The 23,134-nt window shown below is 54.5% G+C and overlaps 10 protein-coding genes across 10 annotated transcripts; 5 read left to right on the top strand and 5 right to left on the bottom strand.

Annotated features, from left to right (window-relative positions):
* Positions 1-320: 320 nt before the first annotated feature.
* IWZ02DRAFT_373495 (putative methyltransferase-domain-containing protein) lies at positions 321-1,752 on the bottom strand (the record flags this gene model as incomplete). Its single annotated transcript, XM_066764706.1, has 4 exons — positions 321-466; positions 552-687; positions 750-1,262; positions 1,501-1,752. The coding sequence occupies 4 exons, from the start codon at positions 1,750-1,752 to the stop codon at positions 321-323; spliced, it is 1,047 nt and encodes a 348-aa protein (XP_066625335.1).
* On the top strand, positions 1,655-2,681 carry IWZ02DRAFT_183317 (40S ribosomal protein eS24). Its single transcript, XM_066762326.1, has 4 exons — positions 1,655-2,004; positions 2,053-2,189; positions 2,243-2,490; positions 2,580-2,681. Exons 2-4 carry the CDS (start codon positions 2,113-2,115, stop codon positions 2,657-2,659), a joined length of 405 nt encoding a protein of 134 aa, XP_066625334.1. The 5' UTR covers positions 1,655-2,004; positions 2,053-2,112; the 3' UTR covers positions 2,660-2,681.
* Positions 2,682-3,408: 727 nt separating this feature from the next.
* Positions 3,409-5,889, top strand: IWZ02DRAFT_183002 (uncharacterized protein). Its single transcript, XM_066762324.1, has 6 exons — positions 3,409-3,651; positions 3,707-3,975; positions 4,028-4,294; positions 4,353-5,408; positions 5,457-5,570; positions 5,631-5,889. Exons 1-6 carry the CDS (start codon positions 3,564-3,566, stop codon positions 5,733-5,735), a joined length of 1,899 nt encoding a protein of 632 aa, XP_066625333.1. The 5' UTR covers positions 3,409-3,563; the 3' UTR covers positions 5,736-5,889.
* IWZ02DRAFT_468101 (high-affinity nickel-transport protein-domain-containing protein) lies at positions 5,779-8,322 on the bottom strand (the record flags this gene model as incomplete). Its single annotated transcript, XM_066768606.1, has 7 exons — positions 5,779-5,847; positions 5,992-6,032; positions 6,894-7,387; positions 7,470-7,745; positions 7,797-7,882; positions 7,934-8,006; positions 8,114-8,322. The coding sequence occupies 7 exons, from the start codon at positions 8,320-8,322 to the stop codon at positions 5,779-5,781; spliced, it is 1,248 nt and encodes a 415-aa protein (XP_066625332.1).
* A 359-nt stretch (positions 8,323-8,681) lies between these two features.
* IWZ02DRAFT_488289 (ketoacyl synthase domain-containing protein) lies at positions 8,682-10,308 on the bottom strand (the record flags this gene model as incomplete). The annotated part of the gene is made up of 7 exons (XM_066769450.1): positions 8,682-8,852; positions 8,903-9,271; positions 9,362-9,715; positions 9,763-9,834; positions 9,884-9,991; positions 10,039-10,205; positions 10,257-10,308. The coding sequence occupies 7 exons, from the start codon at positions 10,306-10,308 to the stop codon at positions 8,682-8,684; spliced, it is 1,293 nt and encodes a 430-aa protein (XP_066625331.1).
* A 769-nt stretch (positions 10,309-11,077) lies between these two features.
* IWZ02DRAFT_183055 (FAD binding domain-containing protein) lies at positions 11,078-13,212 on the top strand. The gene is made up of 3 exons (XM_066762325.1): positions 11,078-11,742; positions 11,794-12,380; positions 12,451-13,212. Exons 1-3 carry the CDS (start codon positions 11,258-11,260, stop codon positions 13,071-13,073), a joined length of 1,695 nt encoding a protein of 564 aa, XP_066625330.1. The 5' UTR covers positions 11,078-11,257; the 3' UTR covers positions 13,074-13,212.
* On the bottom strand, positions 13,213-14,619 carry IWZ02DRAFT_182919 (ubiquinol-cytochrome C chaperone-domain-containing protein). The gene is made up of 3 exons (XM_066762323.1): positions 14,451-14,619; positions 13,982-14,375; positions 13,213-13,881 (listed from the first exon to the last, which is right to left on the bottom strand). The coding sequence occupies exons 1-3, from the start codon at positions 14,517-14,519 to the stop codon at positions 13,352-13,354; spliced, it is 993 nt and encodes a 330-aa protein (XP_066625329.1). The 5' UTR covers positions 14,520-14,619; the 3' UTR covers positions 13,213-13,351.
* A 208-nt stretch (positions 14,620-14,827) lies between these two features.
* Positions 14,828-17,336, bottom strand: IWZ02DRAFT_444597 (WD40-repeat-containing domain protein). The gene is made up of 4 exons (XM_066767111.1): positions 17,188-17,336; positions 16,971-17,086; positions 16,723-16,923; positions 14,828-16,665 (listed from the first exon to the last, which is right to left on the bottom strand). The coding sequence occupies exons 1-4, from the start codon at positions 17,249-17,251 to the stop codon at positions 15,166-15,168; spliced, it is 1,881 nt and encodes a 626-aa protein (XP_066625328.1). The 5' UTR covers positions 17,252-17,336; the 3' UTR covers positions 14,828-15,165.
* A 187-nt stretch (positions 17,337-17,523) lies between these two features.
* On the top strand, positions 17,524-19,564 carry IWZ02DRAFT_182853 (diacylglycerol acyltransferase DGAT2). Its single transcript, XM_066762321.1, has 4 exons — positions 17,524-18,028; positions 18,085-18,125; positions 18,179-19,181; positions 19,235-19,564. Exons 1-4 carry the CDS (start codon positions 17,743-17,745, stop codon positions 19,447-19,449), a joined length of 1,545 nt encoding a protein of 514 aa, XP_066625327.1. The 5' UTR covers positions 17,524-17,742; the 3' UTR covers positions 19,450-19,564.
* Positions 19,565-21,258: 1,694 nt separating this feature from the next.
* On the top strand, positions 21,259-23,059 carry IWZ02DRAFT_182803 (FAD-linked oxidoreductase-like protein). The gene is made up of 2 exons (XM_066762320.1): positions 21,259-22,268; positions 22,321-23,059. The coding sequence occupies exons 1-2, from the start codon at positions 21,376-21,378 to the stop codon at positions 22,889-22,891; spliced, it is 1,464 nt and encodes a 487-aa protein (XP_066625326.1). The 5' UTR covers positions 21,259-21,375; the 3' UTR covers positions 22,892-23,059.
* Positions 23,060-23,134: the final 75 nt, after the last annotated feature.

Raw genomic sequence — 23,134 nt, 5'->3', positions numbered from 1 at the left:
ACTCTGCAAGATTCGCCGTTGCACAACTACCTCGGGCACGTGGCCGTATCGTGTCGTGTACCTCGTCCACTAGTTTGTCCATTATTGACACACCATGCACCCTCTTCAACGGCGCGTACAACCATTGTACATGCGCCCTCGACTCCGCATGCCCGGCCACCATGACCAAGGGCCGTGCTGTCCGACGCCAGGTGACTGTCTGACTACTGCCAGCATCAACCCAACACATTGCAAGACAAACCCCCCCCCCCCCCCTCAGCACCCACTTGCTCCCAGGCACAGCATCCTCTAGCTGAGCCGCACGTCGAGTCCGAGCGTAGCTACGACAGGCTGAATGGATCAGAGTCTCCAACTTTGGAAATCTTGACGATCCGAATAGGGCTTGTCGTTGCGTAAAATGGTCCCCTCTGTCTCTTAGCCAGAGGCGGTGCAAAGTGAACTTCTTGGTGGTCGAGTCCGTTGCGTCCTGAAACACCCATCAGCCAATCGCTCGCACATGAGCACATATTTTTCAAATGTGGACTGGGCGAGTCATGCGGGGGGCGACCAACGACAACCCACGGAGAATGCCTCAAAAGTCTCCTCATTGCGTATTGTGGCAGCGATCAAAATATCCAGCGACGGCTGGCGTTGCAGCAGGTCCGCCAGTGTCGCCACGAGCGCCGGGATAACGGTTTTGTCGTATGTCTGGCCAACCCAATGTTAGTCAAGAATGGTACCTGAGAGGCAACAACTTTGCAGCAGCTTACGACGTCTGCCCCGAGAACCACGTCATACTGGTTCTGTTGACCCTCGTCGTAATAGAGGCTGTCTCGTAGTGCGCAGCTGCGACCCCACCTGAGCACGATTGATTCCGTGTTTGCTGCCGTATCGAGTTCGTTCAGGAAAACGTTGGTCTTGATGCTATCGACGACCCCTTCGTCGCCATCTGTAATCGTGGCTCTTGACGCGTCGACATGTTTCGCGCAAAAAATCGATAGCAACCCTGTGCCAGCGCCCAATTCTAGGATTCTCTTGCCGCAAATCCATTGGCTACCGGCTTCTGTCGAGAGGTATGCCCCCAAGTGCAAGGCTGCTTCCCACGTGCGGAGACCGGTGGTTCCGGATGACGATATTATGGAACGCGACTCGAGCAGAGTGACGGTTCGCTCCTGGCCAAAATCATAGGTAACGTACGACTTTGCCTGTGCCGACGCAGACTCCGAGGGCAGGTTGGAACTCAAAAGAAGAGACAGAGCCGACATGAGATTGTCCGAAATCTCCTACACCAATAACGATGCAACTATTAGTATGTACATGCAGCAAGTGAATGGCCCGACATTGATGTTGCGTAGACAAGACGAAGAGAAGTAGTTCACCAAGGCCATGCAAGTCTTTTTCTTGTCTCATCATTGACCGATTTCAGAGAATGGCCTCCCAAAAAGAAAAGCATGTTGTGTTCAAGACGATGAAAATGGAAGAATTGGCAAACGACGCGTGAGGGGGTGGGAAATGGCATACGTCCTCCTCGGGATCCTCGATGGCTTCTTCAATCCTTGTCATGAGCTTTTTGAGCACTCGAGCTTGATATCTCTCCGGTGGCAGGAATCGGTTCGAATCCACATCAAACATGTGCTCGAAAAGCCACTGCTGGACGTTGGGTTTCTTCAGAAGCTCCGATGAAGGCCATGTCAAAGCGTCTGCGTCGACAAGCTGCAAGTATTGACGACAGAATATCTGTAGCTGCTGTTCCTCATCGGTGAGCAGCGACATGTCGACACAACCTTGAGAGGATGGACGCTTGAACGAGGAGTAGAGGGGCGTCTTGAAAATGCGTCGTTGCAATCTCGACGCTAAGTGGTGTTCGCCTCGCCTAGTTGGGCCTAGTGAGTGGTCCGAGCGCGCACCACGCTGCGAAATCCATCTCGACTTTCCTTTGCGTTTTGACATCGCGACGACGACGACTTGCTGCGACAACCACCTCTCATCAACAGGACCCTGCCGCCGGACTTCGAGTCTCTTCCTGTAAGCCTCGCATTTGAATCTCCATCGCCAGCCTCGCTGAACACTGAGAATTGAGACTAACTTGACGATTCATCAGCCCGTCCCGGTCCCCTTGATACTTTAGTCAACATGTCCGACTCGCAAGTCACTCTGCGCACGCGCAAGTTCATCCGCAACCCTCTCCTTGCTCGCAAGCAGATGGTTGTGTAAGTGCATCCATCGCCACGCTTCTAGCAGCTCGTCTAACGACATCCTCCAGGGACGTCCTCCACCCCAACCGCGCCAACGTCTCCAAGGATGAGCTCCGCGAGAAGCTTGCCCAGCTCTACAAGGCCCAAAAGGACCAGGTTTCCGTCTTCGGCTTCCGCACCCAATACGGTGGCGGCAAGAGCACCGGCTTCGCCCTGGTCTACGACTCGGAGGAGGCCATGAAGAAGTTCGAGCCTCACTACAGGCTCGTCCGCGTCGGCCTCGCCTCCAAGATCGAGAAGGCCTCCAGGCAGCAGCGTACGTACACCTGGATTTACAAGGGACGCACCGATGGCGGGCGTTACCTGGATTGGGAATGGCTTTTGCTGACGCGGCTGGCACAACAGGCAAGCAGCGCAAGAACAGGAGCAAGAAGTTCCGCGGTACCGCCAAGACCAAGGGTCCCAGCAGCAAGAAGGAGAAATAAGCGGCTCGCTAGCAGCGGGGTCGGTGAAAAAGAATCATGTGTCTCATGGTTGGAGTCCAGGCCAAGGGAGGATGAGCAGGTGGTTCGGATTCCTGAATCTGATCTTCCGGCATGGCAAAAATGCGCTCAGGGTAAAAGCTGGCTTTTGTCTGGCTTGCTGACCCAGCCCGGCGCAGTATACCAATGGAATCTCTTTGACGATCAAACGCAACATGGAAATGATCAAGTGGTTCGAGACGACGCAACGCGGCTCCCAGGCAGGATCATCCAGTGCCCATTTTCGGGCGACTTGGAAGCTCTCAGTGTCCATCATTTAATGCACATGTGCAGTTCAAAATTGTTATCAATAAACTTGTGGAGGCCTACAATCAGTGACCGAATGGCCGTTTCGCAATTGGCTATCAGCTAACCTTTGGCAACTTGTCCATATTTCCAGGGCTTCTTGTCCTACAAATCATGCCGCGCACGCAGCCTACCAATCCGTGCTGCAATTAAAACCGGACTGCAAATCTGGAGTGCGGGCCTCTCCTTTGATCTACGAGACCAAGCAAATGGTCAAGCAGTCCAGCAAGCAACCAGCGCCAAGTGCGAGCCAACAATGCAGCGTGGAACAGTGTTCTTGAAGCTCCAAGCAGCAAAGGGTTCATCGTGACAAGCTTGATTAGGCAACAGCTGGGGACAGGGTAGCAAGGCGGGACGAAAGCACGGGCTTACTGTCTTCCGCGAACGCGCTAGCGGGCACCCAAGCAGACGTCACCTCTCGCTTCAACCGCCAGCCCCATTTCCCAGGATCTCTGCCAACAACTCTACAGCTCATAGCCCTGCTACATCCAGCTCTTTGATTGTCGCGTCCGCTTCCGTCTTCTCCTCTGCAACTTCCGCTGGCGCCTTCTTAGCATTCGTCATGTGGGACGACGAAGACAACAACCCGTACGGCTCATTCGAGCGCCACGACACCTCCCCTCCGCACCACGCTGGCTCGCCCGGCGGTTGTAAGATCATCCCCGACTCTGTCGTAAATTGAACATGGGCCTGATATTGATCCAGTCCGGTCGCCGACCCCTCCATCAGAAGCCTCGTCCCCGCCGCCTTTCGATTCACCGGAATACCTGGGCGGCCAACGACGCGACCTGAGCGACGTCGAGTACGATGACGAACCCCAAGAGGAGCGGCGCATTGAACCTAAGCGGGGTGGCTACGACAGCCGCATTGAGCAAATCCTATACGAGAATCCCGACCTACCCATCCTCATCACATCTGCGGGAAAGAACTCCGAAGGCGGAGGCAAGTACATTGTTTACACCATCAGGACAGGGGTAATGCGTCCCCCAACCATCTTCTTGGACAAAAGCTGAGGTTTTCTGCCAGGATCTCGAGGCGCGCCGCCGGTATTCGGAATTCGCGTCGCTTCGACAGACGCTCGTCAACCTACATCCCACTCTCATTATACCGCCGATACCTGAAAAGCACACCACGGCGGACTATGTCGCCAAACCGATGAAGGCCAAAGAGGATCAAGGGATAATAGAGTTGCGCAAGAGGATGTTAGCCGTGTTCTTGAACCGCTGTCGCAAAATGCAGGAGGTCCGGGAAGATGGCGTGTGGTGGAGGTTCTTGGATCCCAACGTCAGCTGGGTAAGCATCCCATTTATGAGCTTTGGCGACCGCAAAGACGGTTACTTACACGGACCAGAGCGAGGTCCTCCATTCGCACCCAGTCGCGTCTCTACCTCCCAACAGGCTAAAGGCCCCACCTCTTGACGCTGCAAACCCAACCCCTGGACACATGTATCTTCCTGTGCCGGCTCCTTCAGCAAAGCTCAAGTCTACAGGTGGTTCGTCCTCCAGTGGCACACCTACCTCCCCACCACAGCACAATGCTCAACCGTCTACAGCTGCGCACACGATACCTGGTCCCCAGGTTTTCGGTCGCTTTCCGCCGACGTCGCAAAATCTTTCAGAAGAAGAGTTGGACCCTTACTTTGTCAATTTCGAGGCATCATCAAAGGAACTGGAACAGTTGCTGCAAGGCAGCATGGAAAAGGTCAACCGTCGTACTCTGAATCACTTGAACCTTTGGGGCGACGACATGGCGGAGCTGGGCGCCAGATATAATGCCTTCGCTCTAAATGAGCAGTCGCGCACTCTTTCTCAAGCGATTGAAAAAATGGGACAGGCCGTCGACTCCACATATATTGCCACTGCAGAGCTCTCCTCGACGTTGAGCGCAAGTTTTGCTGAGCCTATGCGCGAAAGCGCGCAATTCGCTGGCATTGTGCGGGATGTCCTGCGCTACCGCATTCTGAAGAGAGTGCAAGAGGAGATGACCAAGGATGAGTTGGAAAAGAAAAGAAATTTGCTCAAGTCTCTGGAGCAGAGTGAGGCCGAAGCGAAGCGCATCGATCAGTATCTTAGCCAGACCGGAGCATCGACAGCGCCGCCTAGAAGGTCACTCTCCTCGGCTTCGCGAAGCAGCACCGAGCAGCGACCCAGAGAAGAGGACACAGCATCAATCGACTCGGACTTTCCTCCCACCCACGGTGAGGGCTACCCCCCTCCGTCGGCTTCTCAAGGCGCTCCACAAACGTCTGAGCCATCGTCGCCTGTTCACAAAAAGACAGCTAGCGGCAACTTCGTGACCACCAAACTCTTTGGTAGAGTCAGTCACGCTTTCCAAGGCATCGTAGATGTCGATCCCGAAAGAACGCGGCGGGATCAGATTGGCAAGACTAGAGAAAGCCTCACCCAGGTAAGTCATTTGTTCCCCATTTCCGAGAGCCCTGCTAATCTTTACAAGCTCGAGCAAGCTTTGCAGGTGGCGGAGCAGGATGTCAAGGACGCCAGCGTCGGTGTTTTGCGAGACTTGAAGAGATTCCAGGCAGAAAAGGAGAATGACCTTAGGCGCTACATGGTAAGTCGAACTCAATCCACACGCCTTTTCAGATTCAGAGTTGGTTCTGACGTGGGCAAGATTGCGTTCGCCAAATGCCACATTGAATGGGCAAGGCGCAACCAGCAGTCGTGGGAGGAGGCCAAGCAGGAAATTCAACACATTGAGGCAGCAGCCACGGAGTAGGAGCAGTCCTTGTGTGACGACGATACCACTTTAATGTTTCTTTTCACCCCTCCCCATTCCTACGGACGACTGAGAAAGCTCGGCTCGGGAACGGGGCAGTTAGTCCGCTGGGCTCTGTCCCAGTCCAGTGTCCGTGCTTTTCATCACGATGATGCCTTGCTTATTTGACCATGGCTTGAATTTTTCTTTACTGGCTGGGGCGGGAGCAGTAGCAGTAGCAGAAGCAGCAGGCGTAGAACTAATGTGAGGACAGCACCCGTTGACTATTAGGCAAGTCTGTGGAGAGTCGAACAAATCCTCGTTATGAATGCTTGATGTAGCTACTACCTATGAGCCTGGGTTTGCAAGCTGGCTGATTCTCAGGTCTATTCTTTCTTGCTTCATGCAACGCGCGACCGCTCGCGAGCTGCCAGCGACCCTCTGCAAGTATCCTGCACATAAGATCCCCGTCTTGCTCTCCGCTCGTCTGTCAATCTGTCCCAATCTTTCTGTCTGTGTGTGTGTCCATCCATCTACATTCTCGCTACACCCACGAAGAGAAAACATGCGCTGGCTGCGCTCTATGCATGTAGGTATGTATGTCATCGACATGTGCGGCTTTGAAGCCACTGGAAAACAATGGGTACAAGACGTCGCTCCACCTCCAGCATTTGCGGATGAATAAAAGCTCCGGAGATATCGTTCGACTGCACCAGCTGTTTTCCACCAAGGTATGCTGGGGGCATGGATTGGGTATTGGCACCCAAGCACGCAAGCAAGCCGGCCAGCCAGTGTCTTCGCACAGTGCAGAGTAGCCCGCACGGTTGTTGGTCCTTTGAAGGAATACCGTGTAGATATGTACGTTGCGTGTTGTCGACTTGATTTAGATGGAATGAATGATCATGCCGCGGCATCAGGAGCGCTCGCCGTAGACCTCGTGGATGGACAGGCGCTTGGCGTCGCCCTTTGCCGCGCTCTGGCCGTGCGCTTCGACGCGTCCGCCCTTCGACCCAGCGACATTAGCGCCATCGTCATCGCCGTCTCGCTCGACGAGCACTCGAGTGCCCTGCTGCTGCTGCTGCTGCTGCTGCTGATGCTGGCCCTCGAGATCGCTGTACGGCGGATGCCGCAGCCCGTCATCATACGGATTCTGGTGGTCAGCGGGAGCCTCTCCCAAACGAGCGGCATTAGCAGCTCTCCAACGATCGACGCGACGGCGCCAGGGGCGGTAAAAGAGCACGCTCGCGATGCCGCCGACGACGAAAGTACCGCAGATGGCGCCGCCGATGATTTCGTAGCTGTCGCCGGCGCGCTCGACGCCGTCCCAGAAGCGGCCCGTGGGCTCGGCGACGTTGAGGCTCAGGCTGAGCAGCTGCAGCACGCCGACGACGAGCGCCACGAGCACCGTGATGACCGTCAGCACGATGCTGTAGTACAGCACGGCAAGCGTGTCGCGGGCTAGCGATGTCGACGTGTAAAGAGCCATCATGAGCGCGCCGTCGGTTGTGTCGAGGAGGCACATGCCTGCTGTGAAGAGCAGGGGGAAGAGCAGGATTATCCAGATGGATGTGCCCGATGAGGCTTGGATTGAGGAGATGCCGAGCAGTGCGATCTCTGACGATGTGTCGAAGCCCAAGCCAAAGAGGACGCCAAGGGGATACATTTTCCAGGGGCTGCGGCCTCGCTGTTAGTATGCAGTGTACCTTGCAGGTTGGTGAGGGGAGGTCGTGAAATTGGAGAGTAAGTTCTACGCACCGATCAATGAGCTTGAACATGGCCTTTAGGACATTGAACAAGCAGCCGGCCCCGGTAATCTTAAAGTTTTGCTCTTCGCCCGGTTGCATGGCAATGGCTTGACGCAGCTGCTTGACCAGCTTGTACAAGACATAGCTGTTCAAGATGCCCAGCAGGATCAGGAACGCGGCCGAGACGGACGTGCCAATGATGCCGCCGACGCGGGAGAAGCTGTCAAACTTGGACGAGACGGCCGAGGCTGTCGCTGCGACCACGATGGACGTGATGATGACGATGCTGGGCCACTATTAGTTTCTCGGCATTCTGTACTGGTGTAGCGTTACTTACGTCGAGTGTCCTAGAGAAAAGAACGTGCCAACAGTGACGGGACGCTGGCCGCTGGCAATGAGACGCCGAGTCATCAAGTCAATGGCCTGCCAATGTTAGTTTGAGGTTGTTCCGAGATGCTTCATTGGCTGACTTACAGAAATGTGGTCAGCGTCCAAGGCATGGCGAAGCCCCAACGTGTACGACAGAACGGCAGTGGCGGTGAGAGCACTTGAAAAGTTAAATACGTTGCATTCCGAAATTGTGATCGAGTTCTTACGGATGAAAATGCTGTTGCTATACAGTCAGTTTCGTTCTCGCCAGGGATGCGGGGGTACCTTACCAAAACAACTCCTACAGCTACCCAGAGCAAGACGTTGCCGATTGCAACTGATGCTATGACCGCAATCGAAGCGAAAGGCAATTTCCTCAAGTAGGGGATTCTGCCAAGATAGTACTCCGCCTTTTTGGAGGTATTGTTAAGAAAACCACGGCCTTCGAGCGAGGTCGCATCAGACGACGGACAGGGCTGCAGAGCGTCGGCCATCTTGGTCAGAAATCGGGTGAGCCAAGCAGAGGGAGAAGCCTCCCGGACGCGTCAAGAAAAGTTCGACGCGTGAAGCTTCAACAACATGCTTGGCTGGCAGAGATACAAATTTATCTGTTAGGCACAGCGGCGGCCGGGTTGTGGTCACGCGTGATCCTTGCTGCTCGTGGAGATGGTGGGGTTGGCAGCTCCGCTAAGATAGCGCTAGAGGCGTTATCTATCCAATCCGGGCAAGTCCCGAGTGATTAGCAGATGTCAAGGCCGGAGGTCTGCGAAGGACCGGAGAAGAAAAACTTCGGCTGCAAACGGTGGCTACTGCTTGATCGCTGGCTTGAATTCTGTCTATGGTCGGTCGGCCCCTATCGATATCTGGAAAAGCACAGACTAGCATTGGTACCTCCGAATCCGAACGAGTTTGACAGCGCAACTTCAATGCTTTTTTCCTGGGCTGATTTGGGCACATAGTTGCAGTCGAAGTTTTCAGGAGGATCCCCTGGAGCATCGAGATTGAGCGTTGGGGGAAGAATGCCCTGCAAAATGTCAACATTTTGGCATCCATCGACCAAACTTTACCACCTACGTGATAAAGCGCCAATACTGTGAAAATAGCCTCGACAGAACCGGCGGCACCAAGAAGGTGGCCAATGGCTCCTTTGGTACTACTGATATTGACGGATGAAGCTTTGTCGCGTCCTTCCTGGCCAAGAAGCAAACACTTGATTGCAGCATTCTCAGCTGCATCTCCCAGTGGCGTCGATGTGGCGTGAGCGTTGATATAGTCGACAGCATTTGGTGGAAGCTTTGCATCCTTCAGAGCCCTCTTCATTGCACGAAATGGACCCTCTCCGTCCTCCCTTGGGGCAGTCATGTGGTGAGCATCCGCGGACAGTCCATATCCTTTCAATTCGGCGTAAATCCTAGCGTTTCGAGACTTTGCATGCTCAAGCTCCTGGTAATTGTGTTAGCCACACTGGACACCAAAAAAAAAAAAAAAAAGAAAAAAAAGAAAAGAAAAGGAAAAAAAAAGTCACTGACATACCTCAAGAACCAAAACACCAGCACCTTCACCAATGACAAAACCTGCCCGATTTCTATCAAATGGCCGTGATGATAGATGCGGCGTGTCATTCCAATCAGTCGCAAGACTTCTGGCTCGTGCGAATCCGGCCATAGCAAGTGGATGAATGCATGATTCAGCGCCACCAGCAATCATGACGTCTGCATCACCGTAGGCAACGAAGCGAGCAGCATCTCCGATTGCATGCGCACCTGTTGTACATGCTGTCGTTGCCGCATGGTTTGGTCCTTTAAGCCCAAATCTCATCGATATATGGCCCGCAGCCAGGTTGATGAGAAGGCGAGGCACAAACAGGGGCGAGACCTTTCGATATCCCTTGATGGCCATCAGCGTTGAATGGGTATGAGAAAAATGTAACTTACTCCTTTTGCATATGCCACTGATGTCTCGTAAACATCATCAAAACTCCCAATGCCGGAGCCAATGTAGACACCCTGGTCGGAATCAGTGGGAGACTCGCGCATGTTCAACAAGGCTCATTACGGTGGTTTCCAATTCTTCCTCGGTTTTTGGATGCCACCGAGCATCTTCAAGAGCCTCATGGGAGGCTGCCATGGCATATTGGGCGAAAAGTGCCATTTTTCTTTCATCCTGGTTCGACATTAGTTTTGTTTTCTCGTTGTTGAAATCTGACTTACACCCGGTTGGAGCCATTCTTTGGGATCCCATCCTCCGTCTTTCTTGAGACCGGATGGCACCACAGCAGCGACTTGGCTTGGCAAGGCTGCAAATTGCGGACCTCTGTCTTTGACGGAAACAACACCACAGTGGCTGTCGAGGAGACGTGACCAAGTTCGGCGGATGCCTGGAGTCACAGTCAACATGAGGAGAGTCATCGCATCAAGCCATCTCTTACCAACACCCAAAGGCGTCACGGCACCTAGACCAGTGACCACCACTCTCCGCATGGCATATTTTGAACGTTGGAGTCGTAGACGAGGCGCGTGACGCCGTTTGTCAGGGAGAAAGTGAAAGTCGCGGACCATCGGCCACTAGTTTTTTTGCGCAACGCTGATTGGCTCGTTCCGTTCACTGCCATCCAGTGGAGCTCTTCGTCTGCAGCCCACTACAACAATTCATCAACAACTCATCTCAGTCCGGAACTTAAGCACTTTTCCCGAAAATTTTCGACTGGCCCTTTTTTTTTTTTTTTATACTTGGTTGTACCCTTTCTCGGATGCCAAACGGAAAGCTCATCTCAGGTGTACACGTTATACGCACAGCGCGACCATGGACTTGCCGCAGCTCTGCACACAGAGCTCCAGCAGTCCTGAGGATGTGCGAATGGTGTGAAACGAATGATTTCAGGCCTTATAATAAAACTAGCTGACTTGGTCGCGCTTGGTAGTTTCTGGGTCGTTTATCAGTCCTCCTTTGCGTCAGCGATCCGAGGCCATCAAGGTGTTCAGATTTGCACTCGCCCACGAGACCACCGGCATATGCATCCATGCCAGCCCCTCATGGAGATGATTCCTGATCTCCATGCCGTAGCATAGTCTTGATCCCCGAGTTTGAGTGCCAGCCATCATGGGCATAAGAGAACCTTCAGAATTCTTCCCACTTCACCTACTCGAGTGGCAAGGGCCTAGGCGCTTGAATCGCTTTCTCCACAATTGGCTAACAGAGCCCTAGGACTGCAGCCATCAAGGTATCAATTTGCAATCTGCCACTGAGCCAGAGCACACACGCGCTCAGCTCGTGTCAGTATTTATAGTCAGGAATCTCACTGACGCTTATTCATCTCTTTTCCATCTCTTCCAGCTTCTATCTTGTCCACTATCATAACCCACTCTTCACTTCTTCAAGAGACATCTGAGCATTTGGTCACGGCTGCCTCGGAGATTCCACACCCAGAAGATGGAGCAGACGCATTTCACTCCAAACTCAACAGTACACGATGTCATTATCGTCGGTGCCGGCCCCTGTGGGCTCGCAGTTGCCGCTCGTCTTTGCGAACACACTCCCTCTGCCATTTTCACCGACGAAGAGCACCAGCGGTACCACTGGATCAAGAAGCACGGAGCGCGGATGAGCATCAAGGACCGAAAGAATGGAAAGGTCAAAATGGCGACGCCTCGGCTTGGCCGCCAGTACTCGACTCTCGTTTTGGACGCGACCGGAGACCAATGGATGAGCAGGTGGAATAGACTGTTCAAGACATATGACATCAGTCATTTGCGCAGTCCCATGTTCTTCCACGTTGATCCGGGCGACAGAGATGGCTTGCTGGCATACGCACATGAGCAGGGTAGAGAAGGCGAACTGGACGAAATCAGAGATTGCGTGGGCAAAGAAATCAGCAAGCACCAGAGGAAGAAGCGAGCCAAGGGGCGCCTTCAGAAGTAAGATTTAATTGCTTCAGGAGAATCCTACACTTTGCTCACACTGGCCAGACCTCAAGCTGAAGTGGTAATTGACGAGCGCGACCGAAAGGACTATTACAGACCCTCTCGACCGCTCTTCACCTCACATTGCGAGTGCATCGTAGAGCGGTATGGCCTGAGGAAAGGCTTGGTCCAGCAGAAACGAGTCGAAGACATCCAGTACGGCATCGTCCGCGAATATTCCGACATCGACAAGATATTCACAGTCAAGACCAACAAGGGCGTTCACTTTGCTCGCACCGTCGTTTTGGCTGTAGGGCCAGGCAATTCTCCAAAGATCCCGGGGCCAATGCCCTTAGGCGTGGAAGGACAGGAAACGCCTCCCCAAATGTGCCACAGCATGCAAATCCAGCAGTTCCCCGACCCCGTTGTCATGGCCAAGATCAAGGCAAAGCAGGAATCAAATATTCTCGTCGTCGGTGGCGGCCTCACGTCTGCCCAGCTAGCCGACCTTGCCATCCGCAAAGGCGTATCCAAAGTCTACCACCTGATGCGCGGTCCCGTCAAGGTCAAGCACTTTGACTTTGACCTGGCGTGGACAGGCAAGTTCCGCAACTTCGAGCAGGCCATCTTCTGGACCGCCGACAGCGACGAGGGTAAGTGAACCACTTGCCCTGTTGTTCTCTTTTTGCAACCTCAAGACGCCTCCAACTAACAGACACGCAGACCGCCTCGCCATGATCCGACAAGCGCGCAACGGTGGCTCCATCAACCCGCCATACCACAAACGCCTGCTCCACCACGCAGCGACGCGGCGCCTGGCACTGCACACGCACACGACCATCTCGTCGCTGTCCTACGACGCGCGCTCGCGCTCCTACAGCGTGAGCACCAACCCGCCCACACCCACGCCCCTGCCGCCCATCGACTACATCTACTACGCGACGGGCATCGAGACGGACTACGCGACGCTACCCTTTCTGCGCTCCATCAACGCCGCTTTCCCCGTCGACGGCTTCGGCGGCATGCCCTGCATCACCGACGACCTCATGTGGCGCCGTGATGTGCCGCTCTTCGTCACCGGCCGGATGGCGGGCTTGAGGCTCGGCCCTGCGGCTGGTAACTTGGGTGGTGCGAGGCAGGGTGCTGAGCGCGTGGCGTGGGCGGTCGAGGAGCTGCTGGATAAGACCGCGGCGCAAGGCTTTGGGAGTGCGGAGGAGAGCGACGAGCAACACGACGGCGAACAGGAGGCGTTGGACTTTGTCGCGGGCAGGGGTAGTCGATATGGGGTGCTCGGGAGCGGGGATGGCGATGAAGATGATGGCGATGAAGATGGTGACGTTGCTTAGGTTCGGACGGGAGAATCTGCTTGATTTTCACAGCGATGAGGTGTTGTTAGGGTCTACAGGTGGACTGAATGCAAAAGTCTTGAATTGCTCCAAAGCAGCGTTTCTACCTTTTCCTTTTCATGCCTCTCAAAGACGCCCGTGTCCATCGATCCTAGGCCTTGCGCCGTTCTTGATTATGTTCACAGGATGGTGTCTCCTGAATGCTTCGTTGCCATCCCTAGCTTTTCCAAAACCAAAAATACAACATCATACACAGCAACGCGATAGTGCCGGTTTTCTTAGCTGCTCTTCTTCTCCTTCTTTTCCTCCGAAGACTCTTCAAACGGCTTCCTCATCCAGGGGCTCTCCTTATCCACCAATTTGGAATCCCGCAGCGGCTTCGCATCAAACTCAAAGCCATTCAGAACCATGGCATCATTCGACTTATCCAACTTGAAGACATTGGCGCGAATGTAGTGGACCAAGGTAGCCAAGCCGTGGGGGTCGACGCGCTCGGCCTTCCACAAGTTGCGCCACAGGGCCGTGGCCAGCACGGGGTCGCCCTTGACGAGGCCCTCGTCGTAGGCCGTGACGAGCCCGCGCCACTGGATGTGCAGGTCGTGCATGTACTTGTTGCGGATGCCCGATGCCGCGATGTTGTGCCACTTGATCATGCGCTTCTCGGCCTCGTAGAAGAAGTGGTCGATCAGGTTCTGGTGCCATGTCGGTGCGTGCTCTGCTGGGAACAGCCGGATTCGCGTCGTCAGGAGGTACATGTGTAGGAAAGTTACTTGGGCCCAAGTGTTGAAGGTAGGCGTCAACCCCAGTTCTGCGCGTTACATTAGCTTTTTGGCGCCATCAAGGTGTGTTTGGTAGGAGTAAGTCTGTTTTTCACCGGGCCTGAGGGACAAGAATTTCTCCAGCCATACCTTTATACCACCACCCTTCGCCCTCTCCCAATTCCTCACCGCTCGCTGTCGTCGGTGCCTCGCCATCCTTGTCCCGAACCATCTTGTAATCGGCCTGCTTCGAACAAGACTCAAACATGGCCTTGGTCCCGCTGTAAGCAGCGTATGGCTCCGTAGTGGATACTGATCGCTTCCGCAACTCTTGGGCAAGGCGTCTGCTCAGACTCTGGCTGCCTGATATCGAGGAAGCGTCAGGGGCAGGGGACTTGGACGCGGGCGAGTCTTTGAGGGCCTTTTGCTTCGACAAGTCGTCGTTGTTTTCCAAGCCTGCGGCGGTGGTGTGAGGTTCTGGGGTGATTTTGGCGGCGCGAGAGGCGGTCGTGGTGAGGGCGCGTCGTTGCACAACGCGAGAGGTCTATCACAGCGTCAGAAGAGGGCATTGTGGAGGCTCCATGATTGCAAAGGGTGGTTGGGCAGGGAACGAATTTACCTGCGCAAAGATCTGATTCTGCTGTAGCAGCGCCCGTCTACAGGCCTTGCAAGCGAAGTTTGAAGCCATTGATGCTCAATTTTGAGGAACTTGAAAAGAGGAAGATTTTTGGAGGTGCGAGGGAAGACGTAGAGACGTAGTCGAGTTCAAAGTGTTGGCCGAAGAAAGCAGAGCGCGCGGAGCTTACTTTTTGGCAACGCGACTCGTCAAGGGCCCGGCAGCCTTGCACGGACCACCCAGATCAATGACTTCACCATCTTGCTTTGGGCACATTTTAGGCCATAGTGCATTAGGTAGACATCATTCTTTCCATTTTACATTCAGACTACGTCGGCTTCAAGTTGTCCCTAAAGACAACGTCCAACGATTCCTTTTGCGGCTAATTTGGCATTCATCATTTCACGGAACTTGTCATCACTCAGGCGTTAGTGTCTCCGAGACCAAACAACTACTACATGTAGCAAAGCCTTGTCAGGCACCAACAACAGCTTGTTTGGTGTTCACTATGTGGGAAATATGCTAATACCCTCGGACCAAGCTTTTTGATGATCAAGACCTCGAAACTTGGGACTTGCCCCATAATATCAATGTCACTCGCTCAATGCTCTCCTACCTTACGATCCCATTTTAAACGCCATGCTCTTGTCATCCCAACCTTCAAACTCCAGTGATGTGGTATATGCTACAGCCCTAACAGATTCCCTCCTGCTTTCTCCTACCGTGCTCTGCGGTAGTTGCCTCGATTCATTTCCTCTCGAAGACTGTCTTTTTGACTTGGCAAAGGCGCCCGCTTCCTAATAATACCGTTCCCATTCTGATCACCACCGACTTGTTGTGGCTGGCCTGGCATTTGAGGCATTTGGCCAGGGAAACCAGGAAAGCCTTGGGGCAGTGCTTGTGGAGGGGGAGGCACGAAGCCAGGTGGAAGTGGAGGTGGAGCTCCATTCGGCATTGGAGGCAAAGCAGGTACCTGGCCGTTACGTATCATTTCCGCAATCTTGTTTGGATCAAACCCAGGGGGCGGGAAGCCAGGGGGCAAAGCTGGGAAGCCACCAGGAGGAGGGAATGGCGGTGCACCTGGACCCGCAAGTCCACCAGGCAGTGGAATGGGAACAACGGGTGGTGCTGGTCCAGTGCTAGCCGGGGCGCCGCCGAGTCCGGGCAGTTGTGATCCACCCATGCTTGAACCATCACCGCCACCAAGACCAGGAAGTATAGGCAGCGTCGGCATTTTTGCAGGCATGGTTTGATCCACAAGACCGTCAGCTTCATCCTCAGCTTCTTGTTCTTCCTCTTCGCGCTGCTGACGGCGTGCATCCCGCCGATCATAGATGCCCTGAGCTTCTGCAGCTGCTTGGCCAATGTGGAACCTATCATTGAAGCACGAAGTCATCCCTGGGCGCGGTCGGGTCCAGAAGCGCGTTATGCGGTCGTTTGAGCCAGATGCCAGAATGTGGCCCAGTGGATGCCAGTCGAGTGTCCAAATCGCAAAGTCGTGAGCGTGTGGAACCTTGTGGGCAGGATAAATGCTCTGAGCGGGTGCGTTGAAAGGATCTGAGCTGTCGTAAGGCGACAAGGTGGGCTCCACTCCCGGCGGCGCGTTTTGCTCATCTAAAAGGTAGTGGAAGAGGCTGCCGTCAACTCCTCCAGTAGATATCAGGTTACGGTGGACCGGATGCCAGGCTAGGGTAGTGATGTCCTTCTCGTGACCGCGCAGCAGGAGAACATCACGCATTGTGCGCAGGTCGAATACTCGTGCAGTATGATCCCTGGCACATGTTGCTAGAAGTTGGCCTTGGGTTCGCTCGAAAGATGTTTTTGAGATGGTGTTTTTGTGTCCATGGAGCGTGGTAAGGCAGCGGCCAGTTCTTGGGTCCCAGAGCTTGATCTGATGGTCTTTGGATCCTGACACCAGCAATCCCTTGGTCGGATGCCAGTCGACCGTTTTTGCTTCCCAGCCGTGTCCTGTCAATGTCGATTCCTCTATTCCACCCGCAAAATCGAATATTTTCAGTGTAGCGTCGTCGGAAGCTGTTACAAACTTCGAGTCCGTTGGTGCGAACGCCAGATCCCGGATAGGCTCAGTATGTGCTTGGAGAACCTTGACGTTGTTGAAGTTGGGTTGCCAATATTTGACAAGACCCTCTTGATCAGCCGAAACTAGCCAATCGTCCCCGTGTGAGTATTGGACAGCGCGGATCGCCGACTCGTGGGCCTAGTTCGGAATCAATTCAGTCAAAGTCGTCCGAGCGCAAAGATGAGGGAGCCTGACCTGCATAATAGTCTCAAAGTTGAAACCCATGCCATTCCAGAGAGTGAATTCTCCGCTCGTTGAGCCCGTAAGGAGACGTCTGCCCTCTGGTGTCCATCGTACCACGTTTATGGGGTGCTTGATCTTGTTCAACGAGGCATGGAGGTGCTTAGCGGGTATGGTTTCGGCAGCATTCGTGACGCGAGCAAGCGGGGGCAACATCTAGGCCATTTAGTACATGATTCCCAGTATGTAGCCTTTGTACGTACATCAACCATGTAGCTCACACTTGGCCTTTCTGCCTCGCCAATAGGCAAGCCCTTGTAGCGCGGGACGCGATTGCGCTGCCATTGTAGAATGGTAGAGCCGAAGTCGGTGGCGGCGCCTGCGCGGCGATAAGTTAGGGATGCATATGAAAACGCGTCGCGAAGTTTCTTCGGGGGTTGGAGTAGTATTTGATGGCGATTGAACAAGCGCGAGACTCACGTCTGGCTCTGGTGCGCGGGATGCCATCATGACCGCCGGTCTGGTAGTGGAATTCACGCTCCATTGTCGGGAGGGCGCCGAGCCCTAGTGTGAACGACGGTGGGCGTGGACTGGAAGGAGCATGTGGTGGAGAGTCGAGCAGTGTCGGCGGAGTGGTTGAGTGACGATGCAGATCTACCACGGCACCAAGGGCAGGGAGCATCAGCCACCCGACACAGCGTGGTGTGGCTGGTGGTCGCCGGGTGGCGCCACAGCGGGGAGAAACGGACAGGGGCGGTGCGGGCAAGAACGGGGAACGGGGATCAGGGACCCTGGAGCTTCCACTCAGTCGAGAGCGAGCTCAACCATTTACCTTCTCCGCCTTGCCGTCTGCACCGGAATGTCGCTCTAAAATGGCTGACTCCTTCACCTGCATCACCAACTTCGCCTCTTCCTACACCCGCTAATCGTCCCCCAATATATATCCACCCATCCGTCGCCGTCTGCTGGCTGTCCCGCCGCTGCCTTCGCCACCTCTGTCACTTCTCGTTCCCGAGCTCCACCCAAGCTTCCCCAATGGCTTCGAGCATCGAGACCGCTATTACCACCTCCACAGACATTCCTATCGCTCGACCGGAAAAGCAATACACGGACACCTCACCCAATCCCAACGGCTCCGCCCACACTCAAACCAGTGGCCACACAAACGGCAGCCCAAACGGCTCCGCCCCACTGCCAACAGGCACCAAATACAATCACGTCGTCGCCGTCCACCGCAAAGTGAGGGCGTCATGCCTCAGCCAGGATGCTGAAAAGCCACCCAGCTTCGTAGGGTTTCGAAATCTCATGATCCTTGTACTACGTGTGCTCGCCCCTCCACCCCTGGCAAATCTGCGAGCTAACATTTTCCTTGCTCAGTTGTCTCCAACCTGCGATTGATGATTGAAAACTTTCGCAAGGCAAGAACAACCACGTAGCCTGCTATCCTCAGCACTGACCAATTCTAATCTAGTATGGCGTCTTAATTTGCATTCGCTGTCATGACTACCGCCGACAAGACGTCATTTACGGCTCCATCCTCTACTTCCTCGTGCCCTGCCACCTATTCGTTGCCTACGTAATCGAGCTGGTTGCTGCCCAGCAGGCCAAAGGAGCCATAGCTCAAATCAAAAAAGCGGAATCCCCCGAGGACGTGGCGGCTAAGAGAGACAAGTTTCGATCAACGTGGGGACTCGTTGCCTTCGCTCATGGACTCAATGCCACGCTGAACTTGATCATTGCTTCTACAGTCGTCTACTACCATATTCACCATCCTGGAATCGGGACTGTTTGCGAACTGCACGCCATCATTGTCTGGCTCAAGACCTGTTCCTATGCTTTTACCAATCGCGACCTACGCCACGCTCTTCTTGACGATTCAGATACTGCCCCGCTGCCCGAATTGTACAAAAGCTGTCCCTACCCGAAGAACATCGCCCTGAGAAATCTCATGTACTTTTGGTGGGCGCCGACACTGGTGTATCAGCCCGTGTATCCTCGGACCGAGAATATCCGCTGGCCCTTTGTTTTCAAGCGCATCGCTGAAGCAATCGGCCTCAGCATAGTCATCTGGATTGCCTCGGCGCAGTATGCTTCGCCCCTGCTCAAGAATTCCTTGGACAAGATTGCAACTCTGGACCTTGTCTCAATTCTTGAGCGTATGCTCAAACTGTCCACGATTTCCGTCTTCTGCTGGTTGGCAGGCTTCATGGTTCTCTTCCATTCGTTCCTCAACGCCCTGGCTGAAATCATGTGCTTTGGTGACCGCGAATTCTACACCGATTGGTGGAACGCGCCTAGCATTCGTAGCTACTGGACCATGTGGAACAAGCCTGTTACCACATTCATGCGAAGACACGTATACCAGCCGCTTGTTGGCCGAGGTTGTCCAAAGTCTCTAGCCTTGATGATGGTCTTTCTCTTCTCCGGAGCACTTCATGAACTGCTTGTGGGTGTCCCAACCCACAATATCATTGGTAAGTAGCATTCTTTGGCACTTGGCAAAGGAGTAGTTGCTAATTCTTGACAGGCGTCGCTTTCGCAGGAATGATGTTTCAAATTCCCCTCGTTGTCATAACAGACCCCTTGTCGCGCATGAAGGGTGTCAATGGCAAAGTCATCGGCAACCTCACCTTCTGGATCAGCTTTTGCCTGGTCGGTCAGCCCCTGGCGGCCCTTCTTTATTTTTTTGCCTGGCAGGCCAAGTACGGTAGCGTTGGAAAACCGCTCCTGTGGCAGCAGTAGGAAGGTTTCCGCGACGCAGTCTTCTCGATGCTTGCAGTCATATTTCCTTTGGCGTTCCGTCATTTCTTATAAAAAGGCTCTTCTTGTTACAATCCCCAAGGCGTTTGTGGAATGGAGTAGGCTGCTGCTCTTGCTGTAGCTCCGTGTGGTAGAGAGGTCGAGAGAAAGAGATTTGCTAGCGAGATCGATAGCTTTGCACGTTTGAGTGTAGGAATTGGATCTGCTGCTGATGCTTCTTCTCCCCTTCTCACTCTCTTGCTCATGCTTACCACATCTCCTTCCATGTCCCGACTCCCTTCTCCGTTATCACTGTCACCACGACCTCTGTTGGCTAGTGCTGCCACCAGGAAAACCAGCCGGCCCGCTGGTCCAAATAAGCTTCCCGCTCCGCTCGCTCGCACATGGTTCAAAGTCAAAATCCTACCCAGATTTTAATTTCGCGTTTCCGCGTGTAAGCGAGCGGGCGCAACACTGCATCCCGCCCGTTTTCCCCGTTCCCACAATGCGCAACTAACTGCTAGCCTATCTCTGACTGAATGACGCTTGATGGTGATCTTGTACAGACAGGTTCGAGGTCTGCATCAACAGTTCTGTTCCTTTGTTTTGGCCCGTTTTCTGGTATCTCTTTCTTCACTTCTGCCTTCCCTTCTGATTTTCCTGCCTGCAGTCTTGTTTCGTTTTGGGCGGCCTGACAGGAGAAGACTGGGTGACAGAGTTGGCCGTTAGCCTAGCGCATGCGCGCACGCGTGTACGGAGTGTGGAGCGTTAGAGAAGGGAAGGGAATGGCAGGTAGATAGGTGAGCTGCTATTCCCAAAGCAGTCAGTAAGCAAAGACGGCGATGTGAGTGAAAACAGGTGGTCAGGTCACTTGACAAACTGCGGCACTCGTATAATCCAGAGCTGGACACGATGTCATACAAAGTGTCAAGGCGGCACTTGAGTAAAACCGAAAATACTTTCCGTAGAACAATATTTCCTTGCTTTGTGCTTCTCCATCCAGGCTTCACCTTCTGATCAGCGGCTGAGCGGCGAGACATGCATTCCTATCTCGACTGTTTTCTCTCCCACGGCCAAACAAAAAGTTTGCGAAGGGTCTTGTCGCAAACAACAAACAAGATGAACCCCGGCAAGCGCCATCTGTCAAGGCCTTGTCCAGACGTTGTGGCGTGTGGCGTTAGTTGGAGGATTTGTGGCTGAGAATTCTGGGGAACCGACACGATGCAATGGTTTGGGTAGGGTAGTGTGTAGCGCCATAGGAAAGGCATGGAAAATGATAGGTCAACACAGAAAGCTCCATGTGCAACTCTATCTGGATTTGATCTCATGCGGCTGGTGATGTCGCACCGCCACGAGATGGCAATCCGGCCCGACGATTGGCCAGTGCCAGCCTGATTTCGGCTTTGTGAAGTACGGCCTTCTGCAAGGGACGTTGAGCCGAGCGCGGCACCGTCATCGCAGCGTCAAGAGGACACCAGAGCCGGCTGCACGTCGTACGACAAGAGGGGTTAGCGCGCCGTGTAACCGACTGTGCATCGAGCTGCTTGACATCGGAGGGCAGCTCCCAAAGGCCGCGGCCGGATGGCAACATCTCCACCAAAATCGGATTTCTGACAATCCGAAACTAGACATTGGTAGATGGTAGGTGTGGTGTTGACCATGTCTCCCCGCAACTGCGACTCCGGTGTCGGTCATGGGGCCGCCGCGGGTAGCCGAGCTCAGGACCAGCCCAGAGTTTCGGGACTGCTCCGTCGACTGCCACCACGAGCCAAACTTCAAGCCCAGTACCTTCTATAAATCCCACGGCCTTCCACAGACAATGACACTGCTTGTGCTACCGTCGTTGCGCTCCCCGGATTCTTTTGGTCGTTGTGGTTGATTCACTCAACATCCGCATCCGATTCGACCATCAGCTCGCTAGTCAACGAAATGCTCGCCCTCCGCAACACCCGCGCTGTGTCAACAAAGCCAACACTGGTCCAGCACCGGATTTTCGTCGCTTCCTCTCGACCAGTCGCTGGTGGTCACATCCAGTATGCCAGATTCTCGAACAAGACCCCAGTGCGCACTGCGACATATCCGCGCCAGGCCGCCGCCGCCGCGCCAGCGGCTGGCTATCAGTCCATAACGGCCACAACTCCGCCCGCGAATCCTCAGTTCCAGCAAAAAAACGTCCTCGCAAAGCTGCCTACTCCCGCACTTCTCCGGAACCTCCTCATCCAAAACATTTCCGCCATTCCCCCGGTCCTTTCCTTTTTCCTCTTCTTCCTCAAGCGCTACTCCAACTTCATCACCAAGGCGCCCGTGCTGCGCCAGGCCCTCTACTACTTTTTCTACGTGCACTATTGCGCTGGTGCCACCAAGTCGGAAATCGCACGCACCGTCGAGGACCTGAGGAAACTGGGCTACAAGGGCGTCATCCTCAACTATGCCAAGGAGGTTGAGATGCCAGGCCTCTCGGTCAAGTCTGGCGCTGAACAGGCCGCTCAGGCACAGGCCCTGCACGAGCAACAGGTTGGCCAATGGCTTGATGGAACTGTCAAGGGAATTGCCTATGCACCGGCCGGTGACTATGTTGCCATCAAGTTTTCCGGAGCTGGCACCAGGGTTGTTGAGATGCTGGAGAAGAACAACGTCAAGCCGGACGAAGTTTTTGCCGACGCACTTGACAAGGTCTGCGAAGCCGCCCATCAGAAGGGAGTTAAGATTCTGGTGGATGCAGAGCACCAATGTCAGCAGGCGGCCATCGACCGCTGGACCATGGACATGATGGAGAAGTACAACAAGGGTGACAATGTCGTCATCTTCAACACTTACCAAATGTAAGGCAACCTCGCAAATAGTCGGGCCAGCAATCACCTGACGTCGAAATAGGTACCTCAAGGCCTCTCCCAGCATCCTGGCCCAGCACCTCGCCACGGCTGAATCGCGCAACTTCAACTTTGGAGCCAAGATTGTCCGCGGCGCGTACCTTGGATCTGATCCCCGCAACGCCATCCATGACACCAAGGCCGACACGGACGCCGCATTCGACGCCGCCGCCGAGAAGCTCGCAACCTACCACACGGCCAGCCCCCGGCCGTCCATCAAGGTTAGCACCGTCATCGGCTCGCACAACGCGACCTCGATCCGCAAGATTCGCGCGCTGCGCCAGCAGCAGGCGAGCGCTGGCCAGCCCGTCGCCGACGTCGTCTTCAGCCAGCTCATGGGCATGGCCGACGAGCTGTCGCTGTCGCTGACTGAAGCGGACCCTGAAGCCGGCTTCGTCCAGGGTGACTGCGGCGTCTACAAGTACGTTACCTGGGGAACCATGCAAGAGTGCATCATGTACCTGGCGCGCCGGGCCGAGGAGAACCGCGATGCCGTCGCCTGCGCTCGCGACTCGCGCGCGCTGTTCTGGAATGAGCTGAAGAGGAGGTGGGGCCCTGCTGCGAAGAGGGCTTGATTGATGCGGTAGAGCCGCTCATTCGGTTTGACGTTTTTACGGTTTATAACGAAAGGGTTATGGCGGCAGCATTCGGCTTTGAGCATGGCGGTGTTGTAAACGATTGAGCGATGCTTCCAAGGGATCGGGAAAGCGATGATTGTCTAGCACGGAGTTACGGGGTTTGGTTTGCTGTGCATACGGAGGGTTACCGCATATTCCCGGCGTTAAATATCCAAGAAGACTATGTACCAACGGCAAGAC

This window comes from Phyllosticta citriasiana, assembly GCF_038021145.1.
Source record: "Phyllosticta citriasiana strain CBS 120426 chromosome Unknown IWZ02scaffold_3, whole genome shotgun sequence".
In the NCBI taxonomy this organism is placed as follows: Eukaryota; Fungi; Ascomycota; class Dothideomycetes; order Botryosphaeriales; family Phyllostictaceae; genus Phyllosticta; species Phyllosticta citriasiana.
Note: the sequence above shows the minus strand (reverse complement) of the source record. Positions and strands in the feature narration are given on the sequence as shown.